Source organism: Hetaerina americana, unplaced genomic scaffold (assembly GCF_022747635.1).
Source record: "Hetaerina americana unplaced genomic scaffold, ioHetAmer1.1.p SCAF_3, whole genome shotgun sequence".
Classification (NCBI taxonomy): Eukaryota; Metazoa; Arthropoda; class Insecta; order Odonata; family Calopterygidae; genus Hetaerina; species Hetaerina americana.
Genome location: NW_027286874.1, coordinates 83,031,741 through 83,057,860, shown reverse-complemented (window position 1 = coordinate 83,057,860; position 26,120 = coordinate 83,031,741). Strand labels below are relative to the sequence as shown.

Below are 26,120 nucleotides of genomic sequence, written 5' to 3'. Positions count from 1 at the left end.
CATCAACTGGCGCATCTTCTTTCGGTGGATCTCGTTGTCTAGCCGATCACACACTTGCATCACATTGGGCTTCTCTGTTGCATGAACTTCCGGATGGTGCTTCAAGCGCGCTGGTCTTCCTCAACAGTTATCTCGTCATCTTCGCTTTCCACCAGCTCCGCACTGCACATCATCTCCTTCAGCGTGAAAGACCCGCCAATCGCAAGGCACTTAGGTCATTGCCACTCAAGAAGGGATTCCAAATCCACCGCTCCAGCTTCGCCCTGCACTGTCTCAAACGTGATGCCATGGCGCTTCTTGAAATTGTCCCACCAACCGTTGCTCGGCATGAAGTCCGGGATGTGCATCAGCTCGGCCAGTTTCATCACCTTCTCCTTGATCAGATCACCGCTGACAGGCAGATTCTGTCCTCTTCCTTGCTTCAGCCACATGAGCAATCCCTCATCAAGCTTCAGGTCGTGGTCCTGAGTCGACTTCATGTGCTTCGATGGAACTCCAGCTTTGATTGCAGCCTCATTTGCACTCTTCTTGAAGAGAATGCCCTTCACGGTGGTTCAGTTAACTTCGACGCCCCATTTCTTGCTTATCTCCCCGGCCAACATGGACTAATTCAGCTCCTTCAAGGTGTCAATGATCTCCTTTTTCTTCTTCAGCGGAAAGTCGGTTCGCCTGCGTTACTGGGCTGATGTTATGGGCTGAATTAAAAAAAAATGATGCCACCGTTGTGAGCGTACTTATTGAGTTATGTCGTGCACAGCTGGACTGTAGTTCGTCGCTTCGCCTTAGGCACGTGAGTGTAATGTTCGAGCACCGCCAGAAATACAGACTTTTTCAAAACTAATACCTTTTAACAGTCACACAATAATGGCATAGTAGCGAGCTGGCATAGTAACGAGATTTGACTGAAGAGGTAATTCTTCTGCAACTCCCTTCCACCCAAGTGAGGGCATTTTTTTTTCATGGTATATTTGTCATTAAAATTCCATAAAAATTTTCAATATATATTTAACTGATTTCCTAAAGAAAATAGATGCAATTTGATATTACTGATTAAAATAGGATTTTTATGTCAAATTCAAAGCAAACAAAGGCCATCTGTTGTTAACATAGTAACACAATTATGTTGAGTATACAATATCAAACAATATATTCATTATTGCTATTGATTTGAAAGTTATGTGTATATTACAGTTTTGCTTAGTACCAGTAGCAATGTTCATCAACCTTGAATTATGAGAATCGCTGCTCCTTTTAGCACAGAATTATCCCACCAAGTTTCAAATGCATCATTAGCTCATGCCCAAATTTCACCAATTTGTAATGTGTCAAAAGTAGAACTCCATAAATCTGCACATGAGTGAATACAAAACTACTGAAACAGCTTGAAGTCAACCATGAGTGGTTAAGCTGGAAATGCATCTATTGTATCATTAACTTAATTTTAATAGATGTCCAAGGAAATTTTATAATTTTTCCAAAGTTAGTGTCTAATTGAGAACAGCCCCATCTACATGTATTTCATTCAACATTTTTTTATCCCATGAGCACAGCCAATAGCAAAAAAAGCACAAAAAAGGTAGCTTAAATATGATCCCAGCACAGAGTGGATTGATTGCACTTCCCCAACCCACAGCTATTCAGTAGCATCACAATGCATCTTATCACATGTTCCAAGCATCAAAACATCACAACACTCTTGTCACAGTTTTTCCTTTAATTAAATGCTACCTTAGCTCATTCATTCATGCAAAAACCAAAAGCTTTATTCCCTATTATCCCAGATCATATGTTCAGTGAAAATAAACTTGAGCAAAAATTCAAGAATGCTTCACTTCTTTCTTTTTCCTTTTCGTTTCCGGCTTTGTTCCTGTCTTTGAGAACTGTCTGCACTTCCGCCAACTCCAGTGCCACCACTATACAAATTATTTAAAAAATGGTCGAGGTCAGGGTCACTGCAAAAAAATAATAGTATTTCATTACATCACAAGAATTTACCCTAATACACCTGTTTTCATAACTCTTAAAAAGTATCTCAATAATTTGAGTTACCTAACATCATTTTCATATATGACACAGCACCTTATTGCCAACACTAAAATATCAGAGTACTTAATAAATTACAACAATAACCATGGAAGGTTACCTGAAGAGTACCGAGTGGGAAATAAATATTATCATGACAAATCATGCAATATTTAAAATAATATCATGGTACATTACATGACACTAAGAATTAAAGTAAGATTTTTATTCAAAACAATGTTTTGCTTCAAAACTTGCAACAATCTAATTTAAACAAAATTTAACACACATATAGAAACATTATATTCAGAAATGCTGGCACAAATAATGATACATAATAGAGATAATGGAATTAACTGAGGTGGTTACTAGTTATAATTTAAAACTTAGAAAATTGTTAAAAAGCAGCAAAAAGTTGAATTGAAAATCAAGCAATTTATGTTTTCCATGTTTGTCATATTTATTTTAAAAAAGAACAATTGAACAGCTCCAGAGAAAATTAAAGGCTAGGCATGGTTCAACATTTTACACTATATTTAGAAACTTTTGTAGTGAATTTGTTTTTTAGTAGTTACATCATTTGATTATTGCAATATTAAAATATAGAAAATTTACTGCTAATGACATTTAAAGGAATTATCTCTAATCATTAATGTTAACAATATACCTTACAATGGGGAATATTATTACTTGTAAATGTTCTCATCTTCATGGGCTCAACATAGGTAACTTTTATAAAAAAAAATAGAAATTGTCATGTATGCCCTAAATCACAAAAAACCTCAGAATTTCAAAATTCCAAATATATATTTTTAAGCCAAACTGTGATGCTTGAGATATCATGGTCTTGCTAACCAATCACCACTTCTGTTTCCTCCTCAATTATACAGCATTTATTATTTGATCACTCATCAAATTCATATTAAAACTATCACGTAGAAACAATATTAGAAATATTAGGTTACATATACAAATGTGATAGTTACTTGGGATTCTCAGGAGAGCGTGCAGATTTGGAATTGCTTCCTGCTGATTGACTGGTGGGTGATGAAGGAGATCCTGTAGGTCCTCCACCATTTCCACCACGCTTCCCAAGCAAAATTCGATATTGAACATTATGCGAGTTAGGACGTAAGTGGCGCAAGTTATCTCCCTGGCATGCTGCCCACTCAGTGATATCATAAATGGCTCCTTCCATACAAGCATAATAGTGCCACAAGAAACCAAGCATGCTGCTTTCTGCCCAAATATCACCCTGTTCAGTAAAAATCAAACAACAATACTGTACATAATTTATAAACAAACATCAATACTGCACATAATTTATAAACAAACATCAAGTTTAAAGTTTGCAATAACTTTTACAGTAGTTTATATAGAATGTGGGTCCTTCAATAAGTCCTCAGAAAATCCGAGAGATGGTGGTCATAATGTAGGTTTGATTTTAGTAAGCCTCTCAATAGACCACTGTTAAAGTTTCAGCTATATCAATCATGTGATTTCATTTTGATAGTCAATTTAAGCAATTTTATCAGTTTATAAAAATGGAAAAAAATGAGTTTCGCGTTGTGCTGAAACACTTCTATTTAAAAGGCTTAACATTGAAATAGCTCCAAGCTGAGTAGGACGAAGTTCATGGCACACCTGCTCTTTTATTCGCAACTTTTTACAATTGGGTAAATTAAATGTGGCCATGCATCCACAAATGATGAAGATCTTTCAGGACATCCAATGAAAATGACTTCCTCCAAAATGTTTGAAGATCCACAACAGGATTATGAGGGATCAACAAAGCAAATTTTGCAAAATAGTTGAGGCGAAAGGCATATCACAAGGTTAAGTATTTTCAATTTTACATAAAAATTGAGAATGAAAATAATATTGGCAGGATGGGTGCCACGGTTGCTCTCAGTACAGAGTAAATGCAATTGTGTGATCAAATTAGCAGTTGGTATGTCACTTTTCCATAACAATCTGGACAAGTTACTGCGTCAATACTTAGCGGAGGACAAAACATGAATACACAGTTTCACTCCCTAGACAAAGAAGAAGTTTTTAAAGGCAATCTGGGACAAAGACATTGAAATTGGCACACAAGGTGATGACCACAGTTTTTTTGTTTCCAGGTGGAATCATCAACATTGATTACTAGCAAAAGGGAAATTACACTGGGAGAGTACTATCATCATTATTGCACTATTTGAGCAACAAAACAAAGAAAAATAATTCTCATTTGTCAAATAAAAAAATTCTCTTCCAATAAGTCAATGCATGAGTGAACAGTTTCAACGGTGAAAATTATGGGATTCAAGTTAAAATTATTGCAAAATCCACTGTAATTACCATATTTGGCCCCCAGTGACTTTTTTTCATTCCCAAACTTGGCGGAAAAATATTTGCATCTAACAAGGAGTTCATTACTAACACAGAAACCCATTTTGATGATCTTACGAAATATTATCTTCGGGACGACTTGAAAAATTTGGATAAACATGAGAAAAATGTAATGAGGTAAAAGTAAATTGCTAAAAAACAAAACAATCAACCAAAAATAATATTTTTTTATTATTTCCCGAGGACTTATTGAACGATCCACATGTTTAAACTGAAAAGTGTCTATTATTGGTTCCATCAGCAGTACTAATAAGAGAATTCAAATGTGTATTCTGTGCCCTCAATTTCACAAGATAGCTTCAGAAAGGAAATATTTTACACATGGTTTCTAGTGAAAATATTATTTATTTTGTAAACAACATGAGCAAACTTTCAATATTATTTTTATTTCCATACTTGATGAGGATTTAAGATTTTAAAATTATTTCATCAGATAAAATTTTTAAGCTTTTCAATTTATTCTAAGTCCCTTGCATAGTAATGCTCATAATTTAAAACTATGCTTTTTTCAGTTCAGAAATACGAGTGTGTGGTATACATGGCATAAAAGAGCCAAATATTTCATAAGGTAATAGTTTATATGCCATTAGTATTTTTTACCTAATTATTTTGTAACCAGAGGCTTAGGAGAACATTACCTAGAAATAGTTTCAGAAAATAAAAAAAGATAATATATTATTTATATTGTAAAATCTCATCAGTGTGACCAAGCTTAGTTAAATAAGTAAAATTATTATAATCCCTTAAACAGTGTACGGTCTGGTGATCGGATCTACCCACTTAGATAAACAGTCATATGAATGTTATGTTAGTTGAAGGCTCCAATGTTTCAGCTTCAGATCAAGATTTTATTTCCAGTGGCAAAATCAAAATGTAAAAATTGTGGGTGACAAAATAAACTGACATTACATAAAAAAGTGGAAGTGCTAGAGAGGCTTAGTTGTTGATTATCTCTTAGTTATTTTAGAAGATATAGGGGAACGAATGAGTTCATGGTAAATGCAATTAAAAACTATGAAGAGCTAATTTGGATAAATGATGAAGGTAGAAAAGTGTGAAAGAGTCGTAAATTCCAAAACAAAGAAGGGATTAAATATTTCAAACACAAAATAGATCCCCATTATGCACTCTGGCAGTCTAAGAAAAAAAGCCATGCAAATATACACCATGATATTGATTGAAGATAAGGGTTACCTAAGAGAGAAAGTCCAACAGTCGTGAAACATGACTGATGGGCAGTTACACGGTTGACTTATCTAGTCCGAAAAGTTCAGATGAAGTTGCCACAGTCCACAAAATATGATAATTTTCTTAATGGTTTGTAGACAAAATTCTTTAACATTTTAAAGTTCTGCAGTACATATATTTGTGACAGATACTACTCTTACATGAGATGTGATTAGTAAAATGGATAACAAGGTTCTGTAGTATGTAAAATTTACAATTGTTTGTTTTTGTCTATTTGAGGCTAGGAACATACTGATTACTCCATATGTTAAAGAAAGAAGGGGCTTATTAGTTTTCTTAGTCCTCTCACTCATTAACCCCCTTAACAGGATATATTGACCTCTGCCTGTAAATTTTTTTTCACTATCACCAGCATCATTGGTGTTCCGATGTACCTTCTGAAGAATAACCACAATTTAATACACATTTTTCAACATATGCTCCATAAAATGTTTTATATAATAAATATATACAATGCAAGGAAAAGCACAACTAAATGGTCTGAGTCTGATTTTCCTTGGTCAATAATGACAGCTTCTCAAACTTTTGTTGATTTTAATGGGAAAAGACTATTTTTTATTTCAAATTAATTTTGAGATGGCTCTGGCAAAATTCCTATGTTCTCATATAATTCCCTCATTTTCACCACCAGCAATGATTTCCCTGTTGTTTTTTCTCGGATTCATAATTTTTCTGTTATTTTAATTTACCTGCTTTCCAAGCTGCTACCAGTCTATCTTTAGTTCCACTAATGCATCTAGACTACTGAATATGAAAAACACATCCAATTTATAGATATATAGAAAAGTTTTTTAGACTAACTTTAATTGCATTGTAATTTAGATTACCTCTCGGGCAGCATGATGAATTTTACATTCTGAACAGAGTCGTGCAGCATAGCATGGTCGTTGTACACTTATACGACGATGACGCTTACCACAATTTGTACACCTAGAAAATTATGCATGAAATAAGTGAAAAATAAGATTGATTGCAATGCTAAAAAAGATTAACATTGGATTATCATTTACAGAATCCTCCCTAAATATAATCACCTGATTGTATTGGCAGCTTCTGCCATCTTTTCCTGTAGCTGTGATAACAAGTCACTGAATTCACTCCAAGCGTGCTCAGCTTGCCTTGTTTCAACAACACGTCGGTCATAGGCCTGCCTTTTCTCCTAAAAACAAAAAGGATTAATAAGGAGTCTTTAACCATCTTCAAAACGTACAATATCAGTAAGGCCTAATATAACAATGATGAAGCTGTTGCATTAAGGTATTACAGGAAAAAAATAATTTCATTAACAGCATTTACATAATGGGGAAGTGGTAGCCCAGTGAGGTAGAGCATTTGACTACTGACTGGAGGGCCTAGATTCTATTCCTGCCCACGGCTCTGGGTACTTTCAGCTTCATCCGAGCTGTGATTTTTTGGGTACCAGAACTTTCTGGGATGTTGTAGGTGACACAGGGAAAGGAACTGGCCCCCCTTCCCTGATATGTGAATTTCCCATGCCATTTCATTTAGTATTGGGTGAACTCAACTATTTCCGCCTTTGTGGCGGCAGGGTAACGCCCTCGTCTGCTAATCCAAGGGTCGCGGGTTCGATTCCACCCTGGGTGGGTTTTCCTTCGCCTGGGGCTTGGGTGTTTGTAATTGTCTCATAATAATAATACCCTCATCAAAAAGTGCTGTGTTCGGACTAAGGCTAAATAAATAAATCACCTACCAAACTGACCTTTGAGTTGATAACTGCATTTATGATTATCTATAGTTTATTATTGTTTTCATTGACATGGAGGACAAATACATTTCATCTTTATGTTTGTGTTCTAAGGATTTCTCAAGATGGATAGTATTAGAAGATAGCTAGTACTTTATTAGACATCAAATTACCATTTATTTATTGACTTAAATGGGCGACATATGGTCCCTTCTTCCGCCTAACCTTTTGACAATACATTGAAGGTTATTACAAACACCCAAGCCCTAACAGAAGGAAAATCCACCTAAGCATGAATCAAACCTGCGACCTCTGGGTTGTCAGGCAAGGACGTTACCCCGCTACCATTGGGGCTGGTGATAGCAATTGATTAAATATAGATACATGCGGTGTGCACCAAATTGAATTATTTCCATTGAGTTTTGATATTGTCTTTCGCCTTCTTTACATTTACTTTTGTAAGTATAATTGCTTTTTTTCCAAGAGGATAACCATTCTGTTTTTTGTGTGAAATAGTAATAATTACAAATCATTCACATTACTAGCTCTCCATGTATGATTTTTCATCAACTTAGCATTGTTATATATGCCATCTGTGTGACTGGCAAGTGACTGTCATAGGAGGGATCCTGGCAAACCTTGAGTGTGTGTATGAATGCAATTTATGGGAGTGCTGTTCTTCCTGAACACACTCTAGTGATCGAGAGGCTGTAAGTTTGTTTTAATTTTTATTATTTATTTTGACTTTTTAGGGTGTGATTCAGGTATATGTGGGTCGCTGTCTCGTAAACACACCCAAGTGACCTAGTGTGTGTTCCCTGTCCCACCCCTTACTTGTAACTTGGTTTTTCCGCCCACCTCCTTTTCAACTTGTGCCAATCAAGTTTACGGTCTCAGCTATCCCGTTTTCATTGCTTCAAGACCGTGAATACTTTCATTTTTTATTTACATTGTTAGATATCGCCTCGGAATTGTATGGGAAAGTTAAAACTTTTACCAGGCATCAGCTTGTTAACTTACTGCTTACATAGGTGAATAAAAAACTTAATGAGAAACTTCAACATGAGATTAAAGATTATAGGGCACATTTTTTATAAATTAGAACACTGTTTTTTCAAAGCCTTATAATGCATTTTTATTGCAAAATAATTTGATTATTGCAGGTTACTGACAATTATTCTGAAATGCCTACAGCCCAATACAATAGGAGTTATATCACTGACAGTGAAAAGCATTTGACTGAGTATTAACTGGGCATAATTAATGAAAACATTGCAGAAGATAAATGTAGACTGGAAAGAATGGCTACTTTTCAGGAATTTGTTAAAGTCTAGAAGATTGCAAACAGGAGAAATTGAATGAAAAATTGGGCACGGCACTGAAAGGCAGGATTTTTCTGTTAGTCTCAATTAGTTTCAAATAATAAAAGAAGGCAAGGGAGGCATGGGCAGAATTGGAAGCAGGAATGAAATTGATGGTAAACTCATCAAATCTGGTTTGCAAATGATCAAATTCAGGTAGTCATGGAATAAGGATCAATCATAAGAAAATAAAGGTAATAAGGTTTTCATAAAATAGGGAAACAAAAATAAACATAAATATGGGGGCATTAACTGGAGTAGGCATGACACTAATTTATAGTCTAGAAGAAAATGGCCTCAGTCATCAGGAAATCATTGGAATCACTGTATGTTAGATAGAATAAAGAGAGATGGAAACTACACACACTAAACTTTTTTATTACAATTTGTGGATTCAAGATATTCAGTGTCTTGTTAGGTGGGGCTCAGAATTATAGCAGTGCTTTGTCAATCAAAAATGAATTTGACCGATTGACTACTGTTAAAATAATAATAATACTAGACATAGACCAAAAACCTTCCTACTACACATAAGTTTCAAATAAATACAACTATTATTTTTCATCAAATTTAAGTTCTGATTACTTACTGGTTCACCTATGAGGTCAAATGCATGTACTAGAATCTTAAATGCTTCTTCTGCACCAGGTTGCCCATTTTTATCAGGATGAACCAAAAATGCTTGCCTTTTGTAATACTTTTTCACATCATCATCAGAACAGTTTGGTGTCACTCCCAAAATGCTAAAATGAAACACATAGAATCAGGGAAAATGCATCTGTTAATTGGACAACATTAATTATGGGAGCTTTCAGAGTATAAGAATGTAATTTCAAGTATTGGTCTATGTTTTCTTTGGTTCCATCCACTTTTACAAATGGTGGTGGTATTATTGATTCTGGTGGTATTATTGATATATTGTCAGAGTTGTATTGAGCAGTCTAGTGAGAAGGTCATCAATAGCTGAAAATTATGTTTTCATATGATCACACACTAACTGGTATGTTCATGGCAGTGGGTACACAAATGCATAGGTCTCAGCTTTTAATTATGAGGAATAACTGGTGTAGCAGTACTGAAACAGCAACATTTTTGGTTGGCTCAAGTAATGTTATTGGAAAATTATGCCTTGTGAACCACTGGACCTCTTGTCAAAGCTTTCAAGTCAATAACATGGCAAATCATGGTCTGCTATGGGTGGAAGATGGAGCTGTAGTTTTTAGCAGACTACAGTAGCCAGGTTCATTACATGCATGCATCACAACCCAAAGACAGTGGGTTTTCAAATCTTATCTCGTTGTGGATGAAGTGTCATATTAGAATTAGTTGATTAGGTTAGAGCTGGGGTCAGCAATCTTATTTGTTACTGAGTGGTCTATTCAATTCTGAAACATATGATGGGCCACAGAATGTGGTAGGTAATCTTCCTAACACCATATATAGACACATCTCTAACAAATAACTAAGGTAGGCAACTGCTGAAAAAAAATGACTTAACACTATAAACAGAGTTGAGGACTTTTTTTTTAATTAACCATAACCTACTTCTAATGAACAAAACATTATGATAAACTGTCATCAATATTGCTGTAAAATCTAGCAAAACTACCAATTAACATTAGCTTACTACTTTCCAACAGTTTTCATTAATTCATTTTAAGGTGTTCTACCAATAAAAGGAGAGTTTTGAATGGTATCTAACAACTATTATCTTCTACGCAATGCAAAGACTTTCTTAATTTTTTCCATACATTACATATGTGCTCCCTTCATTTCATTATAACTAGGGAAGTAGCAGGAAAACCTGAATAAGTAGAGTAAACAATTAAAAAGTGTTTACAATGTCAAGTGCCCACTCTACTCTCAAAGCTATTTCAGTGGCTAAACCAAAGCGGTTCCAGGTGTATTCAGGAACCCAAAGTGTAATTAATATTTTTACTTGGGTTCTCGTAGTGATCTCTCCTTAAGAGGGTGGAGAGGAAAGCACTAAAATGACTTATCCAAAGCTTTGCCAGGCTCACAGTAATGCCCACTGTCATTCTGCCTCCACTAATCCTTTTCTTAATCTCACCATTCATACTGAAATTCTCCTTAAACAACCCGCCCAAAACTAAAAACTCCTACACTACTTCCACCTGCTCTCCATGTCTAACTAAACTCAGCATCTCATTCATCATTTCCACTCCCAAAAACTAACATTTAAGATTTATACTCCAAAGCTTAAGATTTATTCAGGTATTAGAGTCATATAAATTTGTCTTACATTTGTGGATACTCCTCAACACTCACCCAGCAAGGCTGCTTGCATCGTCCACATGCAAAACTAAAGATGCCTTTGTATCCATGACTGGAACTCCTACTGCCTCACACACACTCATCAATCAAGATCCAAAGAGAATCCTTACACTGTTTAATTTAAAATAAGAATATGGTACCATAACTAGTGTTATTATAAGGTTAACCACCTGTATGGATCCTTCCCTTTGCAAGCCAGCAACCTCTTCATAGCTTCTTCTCCAGTGCTAGGAAGCGATATATTGCACTCAAGGCTCCCTGGATGGTGGAATCCAAATTCTCCCCTGCCTGATTTGCGTCCAGGACCCTTCTCTCTCCCAATGAAAGGACCTCCATCCTTATCATCATCATCATCACTTTCCCACTCCTGGTCCCAACCATTGCCACTCCCTGCACCCCACCAGAGCCCTCGCCGACCAAACCAATTTTTGATTTTCCAACCAGTCTTCCTGCAGCACCTAGAAGTGCCCCTCCATATTCTTTCAAACCATAATGACAACCACCACTTGGGGCTCTGGCTACCCAAACCATTCGACTTCTTTTTGCTGGCCGAGCCTTTGGAAGCCCGATCAAACCAAGGAGATACTCGATCTTGGAAGGCACTGGCAATTTTTTTACTTGTAACATTCAGCCACTCCCACAGTCTGCCACCCCTATAAAATAAAATGAAAAGGCACATTAACTGGTTGAATTATTGAACCTTTCCTAAAGCTAATACTTGCCAATGAGTATATATACTACTCTACTGAATTTAGGCACACAATACATTGGCCTATCACTGTTGACATTTTTACCTTGAGACTAGTTTTTTCACAAAATTAATTAGAGAACTCTAAATCCAAAGATTAATAATGGGAACACTTATATTCTAGTATAATAATTACAATAATAATATTTATTTGCCTTGAGACAAGTATAATACATACATTACAAATAGCATATCAAAATAGGAATAGTATGTTTTACATTTAGTGATGAAAAATATTTTAAACCATGTATCAAATTAAGTGGCTTAAAGATACATTAAGGACACTTATCGTATTAGTAATGCCTGTACCCGAGAGTTGAATAATTTTTCTGACTTGATAAATTTTATGTCAACTGGCAGATTGTTATCTGGTGGAACCTCATAATAAAAGTGTAATCCATTACACGAATTTAAAGCAAAAAAGAATCAACACAGTTTCAGGCGTAACATAGTAGAAATCCTTCATGATGAAAGAAGACACCTGCTTTTCCACATACAATTATTTTATTACACAACCTAGGTTTCATTACACAGAGAGTGACCTGAAGATGTTACTAATATAGTTTATTTATGATATGCACCTAATTCATTTTTAATTGAAAGCTGCCTAGCAACATTTGTTTTCGCTGAATCTTCAAAATTTGGTAAAAAAGCAACTCATAATGCTTGTTAAATAAATATCTGGTGCGCATCACCACTACATATTACGGAGATGCCTCGTACACATGGTAAGATGCAAATTTTCTCCTTGACCTCCACATCTCATTTAGCCTGCTGTTTCGGGCTTAACACTTCTTGAAGGCTCGTGGACTTTCTAAATGGTGAACAAGCAAGGGTTTAACTTCCAATCTGCTGCCTACATTTGCAAAAAATAGCAGCTTGAGATGGCTTTCATTGGCTTGTGGCTGGGAAAAGCATTCTTTTCAACTGTTCCTATAGAAACATAAATTTTTCTCAGCATCTTCTTCCAGAATAGCCCAGTCTCGTCACAGTTAAAAACTTTTTCGGGCCAGTAATCCTTACTATTTACAAGTTTCTTGAAGTTACCAATGAAGTTCTCTACTGCCTTTGTCTTGGATCCTACTGTTTTGCCATGCCTAACAATGCCGTGGATGCCAGTTCTTCTCGTTAACTGCTAGAACCACACATGGTTCCCCTTAAATACTTCTTAATCTATCCATTCATCATCTTAACAAGGTTGGCAAAAATCACTTTGACCTTATAACAAATGATATTCTTGTTAATAGTAAATGGTACAGCAATTGCTTTGCATTTATCTGTATGAGAAGCACCTTTCAACATCACTGAGAATACGAAACCATCGTATAGATATTCTTGCTATTCTCTTTGAAGCATCCATCTTCTTAATTCTGTCCTTGTTCTTGAAGAAAATGTAAATGGTTGACATTGACTGATTGTTTATGTCCATACTAGATCAGCCATACTCCCACCTTGTTCCAGTTTTTCAATCATTTTACTCATTATTTCTACTGTTATTTTTTATTGTTTATTCTTATGGCTTTCTTCTTACGGATTTTAATTTAGGGTCAATTTTAAAACTATGCACAAAATATTATTAAACTTAGCAGAAAATATCACTAATAATATGCATGATCATAAGTTTGGAAAAATGTGTGATCACTAGCAACACTAAGATGCTAGTGGAATGAGAGCTAGAGAGAAGTTGCAGTAACAGGCGTGCATTGTATCCAGGAATTTCTCTTTTCTCATCACTTGTTACGTAAAAAGTCACATGTTAAGCGAGTGGTTTTTGGGACCAACATTTTTGCTTCCAATGCGAATAACTCACAGCGCAAGATGCTTGATAACTGAGGTTCCACTGTATACTCTAATCCCCATTTCATGTACATTATTATTCCTATGAATTTGAATACATGTTAATGCACCTATAAATGTAATTGAATCTTTGCGAAGCCCATACAATTATGTATTGTTCTATGGTGAGTAAATCTAGCTATCTAACCCATTCACCTTGGATGTAATTTTGTGATACTCGTTCCTACATTGGTTTGGTAGAGATCATTTTAATTTCTTGTATTGATGGAAGTCAGAATTTAGGAAAAACTCTTCTTTAGAATTTAGGAAAACTATGAACAATTCCACAGGATTGAGTTAAAAGTTATCTAAGGTAGTTGAAAAAGTCAGTTTGTTAATTAGGATACTGTCTATTGTCTTCAAATTTAGGGCTTTTAGCAGTGAGATATTCAAATTTGTACATTACAAATGAAATTTAGCCAGACATTCAAATTCATATACAATGATAACACTGTTATCCAAAAACATATCGGAGCACACAGCATATCTACCTAGGCTGTCATATTTTCTATATGGTATAGTAGCAAGAAGAGGGATCTGCATGCTTTGATATATGAAAAATTGGTACTCTAGAACTTGCTTCAACAATCCACAATAACCCTCTTAATGTGGATCTTTCCATTCAAGGCTGGAAATAACTTGAATATTAATATATTTTATGAGAAATTAATGACTATACTAAATGACTTGCTTCGTGTTATCCAACTTGAATACCCAACAATTTGTTGTATGCTATCCTACTAAAACCTTGCCATAAGCCACAAAAAATATTACATTTAATTGGTTAACTGAGCTCTTCCACATTTTGGATAGTTTATACATTTTGTCTGTTATACCAAGGCCACTAAATGATTAATGCAGTGTACTATATTAATAGGGATACAATAAAAAAGGCTGATAAGTGCAGGTGCTAAAATACCTTTCCTGAATGAGTTGATGGCCCTTCTCCAAGTCGGAATGAAGGAGAATTATGCTATCTTAAACAGGGACTATTACCAGCAGATATAAGGATTGCCAATATGGTTCCCCAAGTCACCACGCCCAGACTTTTTTCAATAAATTATGTAGAGGTAAGTTTAGCAATGATGAGAGGCCAAGTGACTTTTATGTAGGTTATTGATAAGTATATTCTATATGCCAAGATATGTGCTATCTACAAGGTATTTTGTGGTGCAGGGCTAATTAGTTATATAACCCTCGAATATTTGTGCTCAAATATAAGATGAAACCTACTGATATTTTTATGAAATGAACCTAGCCCAATTTTCAGGTAACTATGATATGGCATCACTGAGGTGAACTTATGATTTAAGCTTAAGAAAATGACCGTAACTATATTAAAGACTTGAAACTAGAGCTCTTCTAACCAGACAAATACTAGGAAACTAAGGAAATCAATAATCAAATGATGGAAAATGATGATGATGCCACTTCTTAAACCAAGGATTCCTGTATTACCTAAACAAAATTCATTTGATGAATTGATTGTTATGACCTGCACTTCAAGCAACCAATATTTCGTTAACCTTGAGTTATGGACTATGCATATTCCTTCACTTAAAACTTTTCTAACAAAGCAAGTCTACACTGGAAAGTAGAAATTTACTTTTTTCACTTTTCATCTATGGTAAATCATATAAAAAGATAATTCTTACATATTCCATAAAAGATGCGAACTCAGTGAGAGAATGTCAGACAGAAGATGAAGGAACCAAAGAAGGGCCTGCAGGATGATGGAGCCCCACTGGATCACATGCTGCCTTGCAGTACGGCATAAAGTCACTTGTGTTTCATGAAAGCAAAAAATGCAAGTCAATAATTTTGAAGTAAGACTAAGTAAATGGCACCATTTTAAATAAAAATGATAGGGCTCTCTATCAGGATTTGAGAAAACCAAAGGCTTATCAGTCAACATAAGAAATTTTTGGTTCTGCCCACATAAAGCCTAAAATAATTAATGGAGCATTTGAATTTATTTTGTCTAAAAGAAGCAATAAATGAATTCATGCAATTTTTAAAATAAAACCTACCATTTAGCTCTTTCGACTGAAATTTATCATCATGATAGGGAATTTTATTACAGTTCCTATCCTTTTGTAATAATTACATGACACACTTGCCCCACTGGAGTTCTATGCTTATACAATATCTTTCTTAAGACAGGATACTGCTTTGTTGAAAAGATGAATCACTAACATTGTGCCCCACAACTCTACAACTTTCAGGTGAACTTTTCAACATATTGGAGATTCTAATGCCCCAGAACAAAACTGACTGTCACTAATTTAGAAAAATAAACTAATAGATGCAAAAAATATATTTATATACTATTTGTGACTTCAGAAATTTTTAAATTTAATTTTAAATAAAATTATTTGAAGTGTACTTTTTCATCAAAGTTTATTTCAAATTTAATATTCTGGTTTAAGAGATCAAATTTATTAATTATTTTATCATTATAATTGATTTTTTATTTCTTTAATTAGGACCAATAAATATCCATTATTCAATTATGAAATGTATATTTAATAAAATCTGCATATGAAAATATTTGATACTGGGTCTCCACTTATTGCTGGATGTACAAATTCACTTCAGTGACATATAGCAGAGCTACTATTTTTTTAAACGAAACATACAAATGTATCAATGCATCATAACTAGTCACTGAATGCAGCAGACGACGTATCCAAACAATGTAGCTCTTTTATCGGACAAGATTACCAACAATTACAATCACAGTTGAACATTATCTTGGGGTTTTCAGAAGCCAACTTTCACGACAGCTTGAACTGAAATTGATTCTATAATTAATACTGATCAATTATGTTAATTTTAACATCATTATGGCAGAGTTACAGCTGATACATTTCCAGCAACCAATTTGAACCCAGTGTCGAATTGGTTAATGAAACATATTTAGTTTACATACATGCATTTCATTTGATACTTGAGATACCTCTGTTAAGAATTTTCCAAACATATAGTAATATCTGAATGCAAAACATGTAGATATAAAAATATTATAGCTTCCATAAAGCTCCTCAAACTTCATTTAACAAAAATAATCCTAAGATTAAATACGGCAGATTGTTCATGCCAATAATTTCATAGCAACCAAATTAATGATTCTGTTTACAGCGTATTGCAAACTGTCTTAGTTTCAAGCCATTAAACAAAATTTTTCATCAATTACTGTGCATAAATTTTTTAAAAACAATAGCCTAGGCTAATATTCCATACAACTTGCAAATATTCATGGGTCATTTTTCCCCAGTAGTGATTACTAAACAATCAATAGAGGTGACTGGGTAATTATGAGAAATTTTAAACATTTTGAGTGTGATGACAATTCCCTGCAAATGAACAATGTGAAATTAATTTTGATGATAGAAAATTAACAATGCATACTAACTGGCCTTACCTTCCTGATTAATTTTCAAAAGCACATTATACATGCAAAACAAAACTCTGTCTTAACGACATCTTTCCAAGTAGGACTGGATACATAACCACTAATTTATTCTTTACTAATATTGCCTTATGAAGAGCAATTTATGAATTCATTCCTACACTGAGAAAATAGATCTCTTGACTGAGGAAGAGAAAGAGTTCCACATGCTAACACAACCTAACTTATGGCAGCACAACTTTGAGATGAATTCTAGTTTATATGATTTCTGTATATTCAGCACTAAGAAAGAAATTCCATACTTCGAATCTGTGATTGAGAAAAGCAAAGTAAGCCCAATCTTCAAGCAGCCTCAATCTATCTCCTCTCCTACCTTTCTTTTTCATAAGGGGTAAATGAGAACAAGTCAAAGTGGAATCCCGTGCGTCAGCTATGCCACATAGCACAAAATAAGTATGCATGTTTACATTAATTTGTAAAAAGGGAGCCACTCATTTTATGGATTTCCTACCCCAACCTTTGCCCTATTTTCTGGATGAATATACCTTCCTTTTTCTAGATTTTTCTACTTATTATATGCAATCCAATAAGGTGTTTTCATGTGGATCACCAATTATTGCTTCGCATGCCACAGATATCACCAGTCAGTCAAATTATAGTTTTTGTCTTGGCCAGTACTGCCAACAATGGTCAAGAAAAGCTTGCACTAATCTCAAAACTGAAAGGAAAACTATTTCCATCATGAATTCCTGATTTCCACATTTAATTCCCATTCTCATATCAAATTCTAAATTTTTCAAAAAATTCTACCTTTTCCTCTTTTTTCCAGCTTCCCTGGAAATAAGAGGAAAAAGTATATCACTCCTGATTTTTCCAACTGAGTGGCAACTCTGGTAATTATTATCGATTTGTACTAAAACTATATGGGGCCAAAAAAACCTAGAAGTTTCAAGAAGACTAAAATAGAATAATTTCACTCGCAAAATAACATGACTGCATTTACATAAAATTAAACAGACATAGCATTCACTACTATCAGTTTTAGTTGACTATGAAATGTCTTTAAAGGTCTGTATCACCCATTAAAATGGTGTTCTACCATATTGAGATTGATGAGATGATAAGTACATTCACATAAATGTGCATTTTTTCCTTTTTAATTTCCCAATTACTTGTAATTTGGTACACATCTTTAATTCCTGCTAAACACAAAAACTTCCCACAATATCACTTACCAAGAGGGGCTTGACCTTCTCTTCTCCGGTTCCTCTGACCCCTTTTCCCAATTTGGGGCTCTCTCGAAGGGCGTTCAGGTGGAGGTGGTGGTTGAGGGGCTCCCTGGCCTCCCCCCCCAGTTGAGCAGCAACCTCCACCCCGTCCACGTGATGATGTCCCACCACCTCCGACATTCCTGCTACCTTCACCACCAGTCCCTTTAGTTGAACTTGAGTTTGATGATGAAGCAGACGTGGCTGCACCAAGAGAAAGGAATGCAGAAAAGAGATTTTAGATCAGGTAAAATAGATTTTTAAAATCATTAAAAAGTAATTACAGTTACCTCATTTATTCATGTTAATCAATTCAGGAGGTAGAGGGGATAACCGAAAAAACAAGAAAAATATGGCCATGATATATGCAGTAACTCACCTTTTTCATTACTTGTGATTAATTTGAGTTTTTTTAGAAATTGCAAGCATAGCTTTTAATTTTTACATTTTTATAAGGGAGGAATTATAGTTTTACAAGAACACGGAACTATCATAAAGAGAAGTACAGAATTTATTTTCCTCAGAAAGATAAACCAATCGCATGGCTAAGAAAGAACAAATCATCGGCAAAGGACGAATAATGACCAAAGGACACCTGATAAGGATTCATATTCATCAAATGATTACAATAAAAATAAAGCAGTGCTTATCGTTAATGACTCAGTTGTTGAATAGGAAACTATGTATTCATTTGCCTTTAAGGAGAATATGGAATTCTTGAAGCTAATGAATGTGGGGGAAACAATAATGAGAAAGTATGGATAATAAAAAAATGTTCAAATTAATACATCGAATGCTAATGACAACTTTTGATTTTGCGGTCAAAATTAAAAACTTATAAGGAAGCCGAGGTATTGCATTTTTTGAAATGATATCAAAGCTTCAAAGCATTTAATTATCTTTTCCATTGCATTTTAGTAAAATTTTGAGGTGGTGGAAAGAGAGAATATCCTGGATAATCAAGAGTTTACTGCATATAGTTTCAGGTGTCAGTATATTTTTTTTAGATTTTGAAATGAACTTTTTTGTAATTCACTGTTGTGAAAGTCCACCAAGTAACCCCTAACTATATTTGCCATGTATATTTTCTCCACTACTACTGAGTTAACATTAATCCAATCTGAGTTTTCAACTATTACAAGATTCCCAAATGACAACATGTAAAATTTGAACACTGGCCATATTTGAAATTTGAAAAAAGAGACATTTATTCCACAATGAGACTTCAAAATAAAATATAAAAACATGTTCCAGAAATTCTAGCTTGGTTATTAGGAGTATGATTTCATTTAAGTTTCCTTTTGATGCCAACACCACAAAAGCTTCCTGGCATAATCTTGGAGCTCCAGAGAATGCTGGGATCGAGATGGTGCGGTGGATATCGTACTGGCTTCCCACCCATAGGGCCCAGGTTCAAATCCCAGTGGTGTTGAATATTTTTCAGAGGTATCTTGATCCCTACTTGAGTTGCTTTGTGGAGGGCACTTAGAGTGAGTATGCCGTCCGTCGGATGGGACGTTAAGCTGTGGACCCCTTGGCACCTTTCGTTAAAAGTAGGCTAATGCCGACGCCGGGATTCTCTCCACCATTCATCCTTTCCTGTCCATTACCTATGACGCAAATTACCTCAGCTGTCGGTCGCCTCCCCTAAATACAACCACTACTCCAGAGAATCCACATCCATGAAGCCTTTTCTGAGGAAAGCTCTCCTTCATAGATTTATGGAACCCTGTCTGACTGGACATAGTAAAATTTTCTTTATATCTGTATATCCAAAAGATAACAAAATATAACGGAACAGACATTAAAAATAAACAATTATATTTTTTTCATAAAATTAAATAGAAGTTATCTCTGAATATAATTGCTTGTATTGCACAGAATTTGATCTCACACTTAATGCTGTGATGATACTTAGAATTAATTTAACATTCCACACACCTGGACCCACATACATAAAGTTCACTCAGGCCAATCCAGACAAATTGACTAAGATGTTCAAAAACATAAACATACACATAAACTGAAAAACTGATAGGCAGCCTTTATGGTAGTTAAGCAGGAGTTCCCAATTCATCCATTTTAGTGCTATATATTTCAATTGAAACTTCAGATGATTTATTATTCATCAACTCATCAAATTAAGGGACCCAAACAAAAAAATGCTGGCATTGGACGGAAGAATTTTTTAAAGATTCAGTAGATAATCTTGGGCAGGCGAAGATTATAAACTGAGTTCCAAAAACTGGTTTAACATGTGACTCAAACAATGAAGATGAACCACTAAGTTCATTTTCACTCAAATTATGAGGAAGTAGGAAATTTGGTCACCTAAAACAGTCAAAAAATTTCCCACATTCATTACCAATTAACATAATTTCTAGGGAGTGTATTACCGTGCACAATGAGGTGGAAATTACAAGGGTAGTTTGAAAGGTTCTCAGAATCACAGCCAGATGTCAACACTAGTGCAAAGAGTTTCCTGCACAGTAATAGGTAATCCTTAATGAGTTAACAGGCAATGCATCAATATTCTGGGAAGAGATCTGTGGCGTGGATGCCTCTCTATTGTTGTTCTCTTGTAATGATTTGTGAAGATGGAAAATTTTGGGATTTGAGCAGTGATTAAATACTACTTAAAGAGAGGTATGAAAGCAAAGGAAATTTATGCTGACTTTCAGAACACTCTGGGGGACTCTGTTCGTTCATAATTGACTGTTGCCAAGTGGAATTACAAATTTAAGTTTGGTCAGGACAGCTTAGATGATGATCTGTGCAGTGCTCAGCCAAAATATGCCACTACCCCAGAAATTATTTCAAAAGTACACAGAATGGTCATGGAGGATTGCAGGCTGAAAGTGCCATAAATCACCGAATCTGTACAGATGCCATCTGAACGGGCGTATCACATCTTAACCGTGGAATTGGACAAGAATATTATTTGATAGAGACTTGATGCAAGAAAATATTTGATAGATCTCTTGATGCAGGATCACAAGCAGATGGGAAATTTTACGAAAAATGTTTCACCCATTTTAAGAGAAACCAACAAGAATTTCTGTGCCAATTTGTGACCACAGATAAAACTTGGGTCCACAACTACACCCCAGAAACAAAACAGCAGTCAAAGAAGTGGAAACATGTTAATTAACCACCACCAAAGCAGAGGAAATACCATCGGCTGGAAAGGTGATGGCTTCAGTTTTCTGGGATGCTATAGGGATTCAGCAGATAAGATTATCTTTCTCTGGAACCGGGTCTTCCCATATTACTGGAACAATACTACAATAACCATTTGGACCAACTAAAACAAAAGAAACTCAAAAATCCCAGATTTGGCAAAGAAGAAAATCGTCTTTCACCAAAACAATGAACGCCCACCCACAAGTGTCGTTGCCATGGCAAAAATACATGAACTAAGATATGAATTGTTGCCACACCTGCCTTTTTTGCCTGATTTGGCTACATCTGATTTCCATCTCTTCCCCAAGCTCAAAATTTTCCTCAATGGCATGAGACTCTCTTCAAACAAAGAACTAACAGCCTAAGTAGACGGGTATTTGGCAGGCCGTAAGGAATTTTTGAGATGGGATCAAGACAATGGAACATTGCTGGACCCAGAGCTTTCGTGCACAGGTAGACTACATTGAAAAATAAAATTGTTTCACTGAGGTAAGTCATTTATTTCTATCTAATTCTGAGAACTTTTCAAATTACCCTTGTATGGTCAAAATTCCAAAGCAATTCACTCCCACTTTCTCCCAAAATCATAATATTGCAGGAACATTGATGAAAAACTTAGAAAATGGTAAGACTTTGAACACCCCTTTTTTTGGCATTACAAGCAGTAGAGAGAAATCTAATGGTCTCAAAGTAAAGGTAAGAGAATCTCTCTCGATATTATAATTGCCTAGACAGGGTGAGGGGCATGTTAGTCCATGGGTAGTGTTGGACTACTGATCGGAGGGCCTGGGTTGGATTCCTGGGCATGCCTCTCTGGGCACCCTCAGCTCCACCTGTGTGGTGGTTTTTTGGATACCAGATTCTGGTATCTTCTGGGAAACCATAGCTAGTACAGGGAATGGATCTGGCCCCCTACCCTGATGTGTGAATTCCACATACCGTTTGACATATGAAATTGGGTAGATTCACCTATTAGTAATGAATGGGTGAATCTACCATCACCTACCAAACTGACTTTCGGGTTGATCACTTCATGTTTTTTTACAGGTAAAAAGGATGAGTAATTCTAAATTTGTAGATAAATTTGATATCTAGTTATTGGCCTCACAATTCTTATGCATAATTTTATAATAATGTAATTTTTAAATGTAACTTTATTGCTCCTTCATCTTAAGCATAATGCAAAAGTATTACTTGTGGACTAATTCTACTTTGTGATTGTTTATTTACTACACTAATCACTGATTGACCATTGAATGCATTAATTATAATGGATCTCAGAAACTTTATGATATCATGATGCAAGTGATTAATAAAAGCTACTCAATTTTCTTACGAGTCAAATTTGCACAGTGAATCGATGTTCTAATTTATTCTTTGAGCTTTAAATCATTTCAGGGAATACTTAATAATGTTATACACGAAAATGAAGGGTTAATTTATCATTTTCCACCGCAAACATTTATTAGATACCAACCATAGCTATAACAGATAACTGTAATTTCTAAGGAACAATACCTAGTTGCCCATACATTTATATACTAACACAAAGGGAGAGGCAACAGTGGGGGAAGATTGAAGGAAGTTATTTAAGGTATATGTTGAAAAGGAAAGTCACCAAAAAAGGGTCCAAAAGAGATGGTAAGTGTCAAAGTTGCTGCTTTTTGGCCAGTAACTGATCTCATGCTAGTGTACTGAGAGCAACAGAAAATAATAAGGAATGAATTCAGAAATCATTCAGTAACAGACCATTTGAAAAATTCATAATTTCACATATTTAAAAATACCAAATTTACCTTAAAATGTAAAACATCAGGGTAAAAATCACTCAGACATTTGCAATCCAAAATGTTTATTTATGAACCCCGTGTCACACACAGAAAGCTATTTCAATACATATTTCACCACTGACCCAAAAGCAACAACTTTGACACCTGCTTTCCCTTTTGATGACTTTTTTTTCTGTTCCCCCACTCTTATTCCCTTTCTAACCTACCCTAAAAGAGATTCTTTCACGTCCCACTACTATCCACCCCTTGGTGCTGGGGTATACATCTGTTTAAAACTAGGCACAAATAAGTTTTATAATTAACTAAGTAGTCCACAATCAATTCGGAAAATTTATAGTTGGCTACAATTTTCCAATTTGAGGTAAAATTAAACTTCTTGAAATACTATTCACTTCCTTATTATTGCAAAAAATTGCAGCATTAGTCCCACATAAGCATATACAGGACACCTAGATTGGACAATTACTTCTCTATCATCATTTTTTTCATTAAATTTAAAAAATAATTAACAGCAATTTTAATGGTTCAATAAAAATGCTACAACACCTTTTGGCTCCTCTGAACATGCTTTACAGTTCTTAGAGACACCACCTCCAACGTTGGCAACTCCACTAGCACTGCTGCTCCCCTTAACAACATTCTTCTCTCCACTCAAATTGGCCGGTGACACCCAGGCACCTGTTGTTCCCAAGTTGTTATTAATATGTAGAGGTCTTTTTGTCCCTGCAGAGCCTTGGCTCTTCCCACTGTTGCCTCCTCCTCCAGAAGCTTTATAATTGTTCAAGGTAGTTGTACCAGATGCACCAGTATTGGAGGCTGACAGTGAGTCTAATGAATCATCAGTACAACCTTTACATGAAAATAGAAGTGAATTATAAAATTAAGAGGGCCATAAAGAGAATGAGATGCTCTAATAAATAATTCTGGTATTATGCAATATTATTTTTAACTATTCAGCTATTGTTGATCCTGGTAATAAAGTCAGTATTGCACATTCCTGGAGTAATATTTCAAGAAATAAGCCATAAAAGAGCCTTTCAACATAAAAATTTAACTGGTAAAATTTCTCAACAGTGGGTGACTTTAATGAAGGTGACAAAAGAAATGTTCTCCACAAATTGGCAAGTTAAATCATCCATTATTTGAAAACATATTTTAAATGTAATAAAATTATTATTTACCCTGGTTACTTCCGCCGGATTTGGTCCGATTTAATCCCCTGCTTCCTTTCTTCACACGCTCACATTCAGAAGATGCGTTAATGATTATCTGTTCTCCTTTTAAGTTTCTAGGACCTTTAGCAGTATTTTCATTTCTGCTACAGTCTTCAACCTCTTCATCTCCACATTCTAGGTCGTCTAAGGAGACCCACCGACGGGGAATGGCCTCTCCAGAAGACTTGTTTGATTCGAAATGACCACCGAATTTACTAGTAAGAGCTGCGACATTATCTGGGATCAAATTGAGTTTAGCACTAGCGATGGAAACTACCTGCTCATCACTTCCGGATGAGTATTGTCTCTTGAGACAACCTTTACGGCCACTTCCACCTTTGTTTCTCGAAATACCTCCGTTTGCACTCTTTCCCCTGCATTCTGATGGATTTCCAATGGAATTAGCCATAGATTTATTCGCCAAAGTCGGGCTGGAATGGGTCTTAGTAGGTGGTGTTTTCGACAAGACATCGGAATACGATGGGCGTACTATTTTTTCCTCAATATTATTACGACGCTTAGCTTTTTCCCCTGGTACTATACCATTTACTTCACTTTTTTCCGGTTTAATTATAGAAGGCAAATCTTTCGTTATGATTATTTCAGAATTTCTGGCGGAACCGCTGTGATTACCGAAAGGGTTATACGTTCCACTTGGGGTAGGAACCCATTGTCCGACTAAATTGTCTATTAATTCAGTCTTCTTCTGAGAGGAGTCAGGGATTGCATGCCCCTCAATACGAGGGCTTGTTTCTTTAACTGATAATTCGGAAACAGAGTTTGCGGATGACGACCAATTGTTAGGTTTTGAACATTCATCTGCAACCTGAATTAATCTCACCTGACCTTCACCGAAAAGATTATAATTTCTAGGAGATTGGTCAGGAACACTTTGGTACGGCACAAATCCACCTAAAGTCCTAGGTGGTTGCCCTGGAGTCACGTAAGGTATGCCACCACCATGATTTTCACATGTCATACTCTCAGAATTTGCCGACGGGGCACGGTGAATATTGAAAAAACTTGGGTTAACTTCCACGTTGTGTGGGATCGTAGGCGGAATACTTTGAATTTGGGTCTTAAATTGCATTGCCCCGTCAGGCAGAAAAACGGGGTGAGCATTATTGGGCTGATAAGACTGAATATCTGGCGCACTGCTGTAAGTTTGCACGTAGGATTCACACCAAGAATGAGGAGAAACGGAGTTCGGAGGGGCAGAAAAACCTAATTGAATATACTGTCCGTCACTACTTTGAAAATCCGCAGTCATATGTTCGATCATTTCGTCGATCGACCTTTTCTTGTGTCCTTCTCCCATAGTTAATACGTCAACTGTACATGCTTTGCTAAATATTTGATTCACACATAAAATTTTCAAAATCAAACACTGTTAATTATAACAGTTCTGCAGAAGCATAATTCATGGCGGAATCAAATTTTCCAAATAACAAATCCACCTTAATATTGATATAAACCATATCCGTAATAAACACGAAATTCAATACGGGGGTTTCCTCAACAATATATTATTGCTTACGAAGTGCCACAAAATAATTCTTCAGCGAAATTGAAAAGACACACATCAGAAAAACGTTATTTAACTGACATGCGGCAGAGAATTTATTCCACAATAAAAGCAACACT

The 26,120-nt window shown here is 35.5% G+C and overlaps 1 protein-coding gene across 1 annotated transcript; it reads right to left on the bottom strand.

Moving 5' to 3' along the window:
* Positions 1 to 488: 488 nt before the first annotated feature.
* Positions 489 to 26,120, bottom strand: LOC139690175 (uncharacterized). Its single transcript, XM_071587448.1, has 10 exons — positions 24,444 to 26,120; positions 23,809 to 24,111; positions 18,257 to 18,493; positions 15,265 to 15,391; positions 11,196 to 11,678; positions 9,320 to 9,473; positions 6,699 to 6,823; positions 6,492 to 6,594; positions 3,009 to 3,277; positions 489 to 1,952 (listed from the first exon to the last, which is right to left on the bottom strand). Exons 1-10 carry the CDS (start codon positions 25,792 to 25,794, stop codon positions 1,829 to 1,831), a joined length of 3,276 nt encoding a protein of 1,091 aa, XP_071443549.1. The 5' UTR covers positions 25,795 to 26,120; the 3' UTR covers positions 489 to 1,828.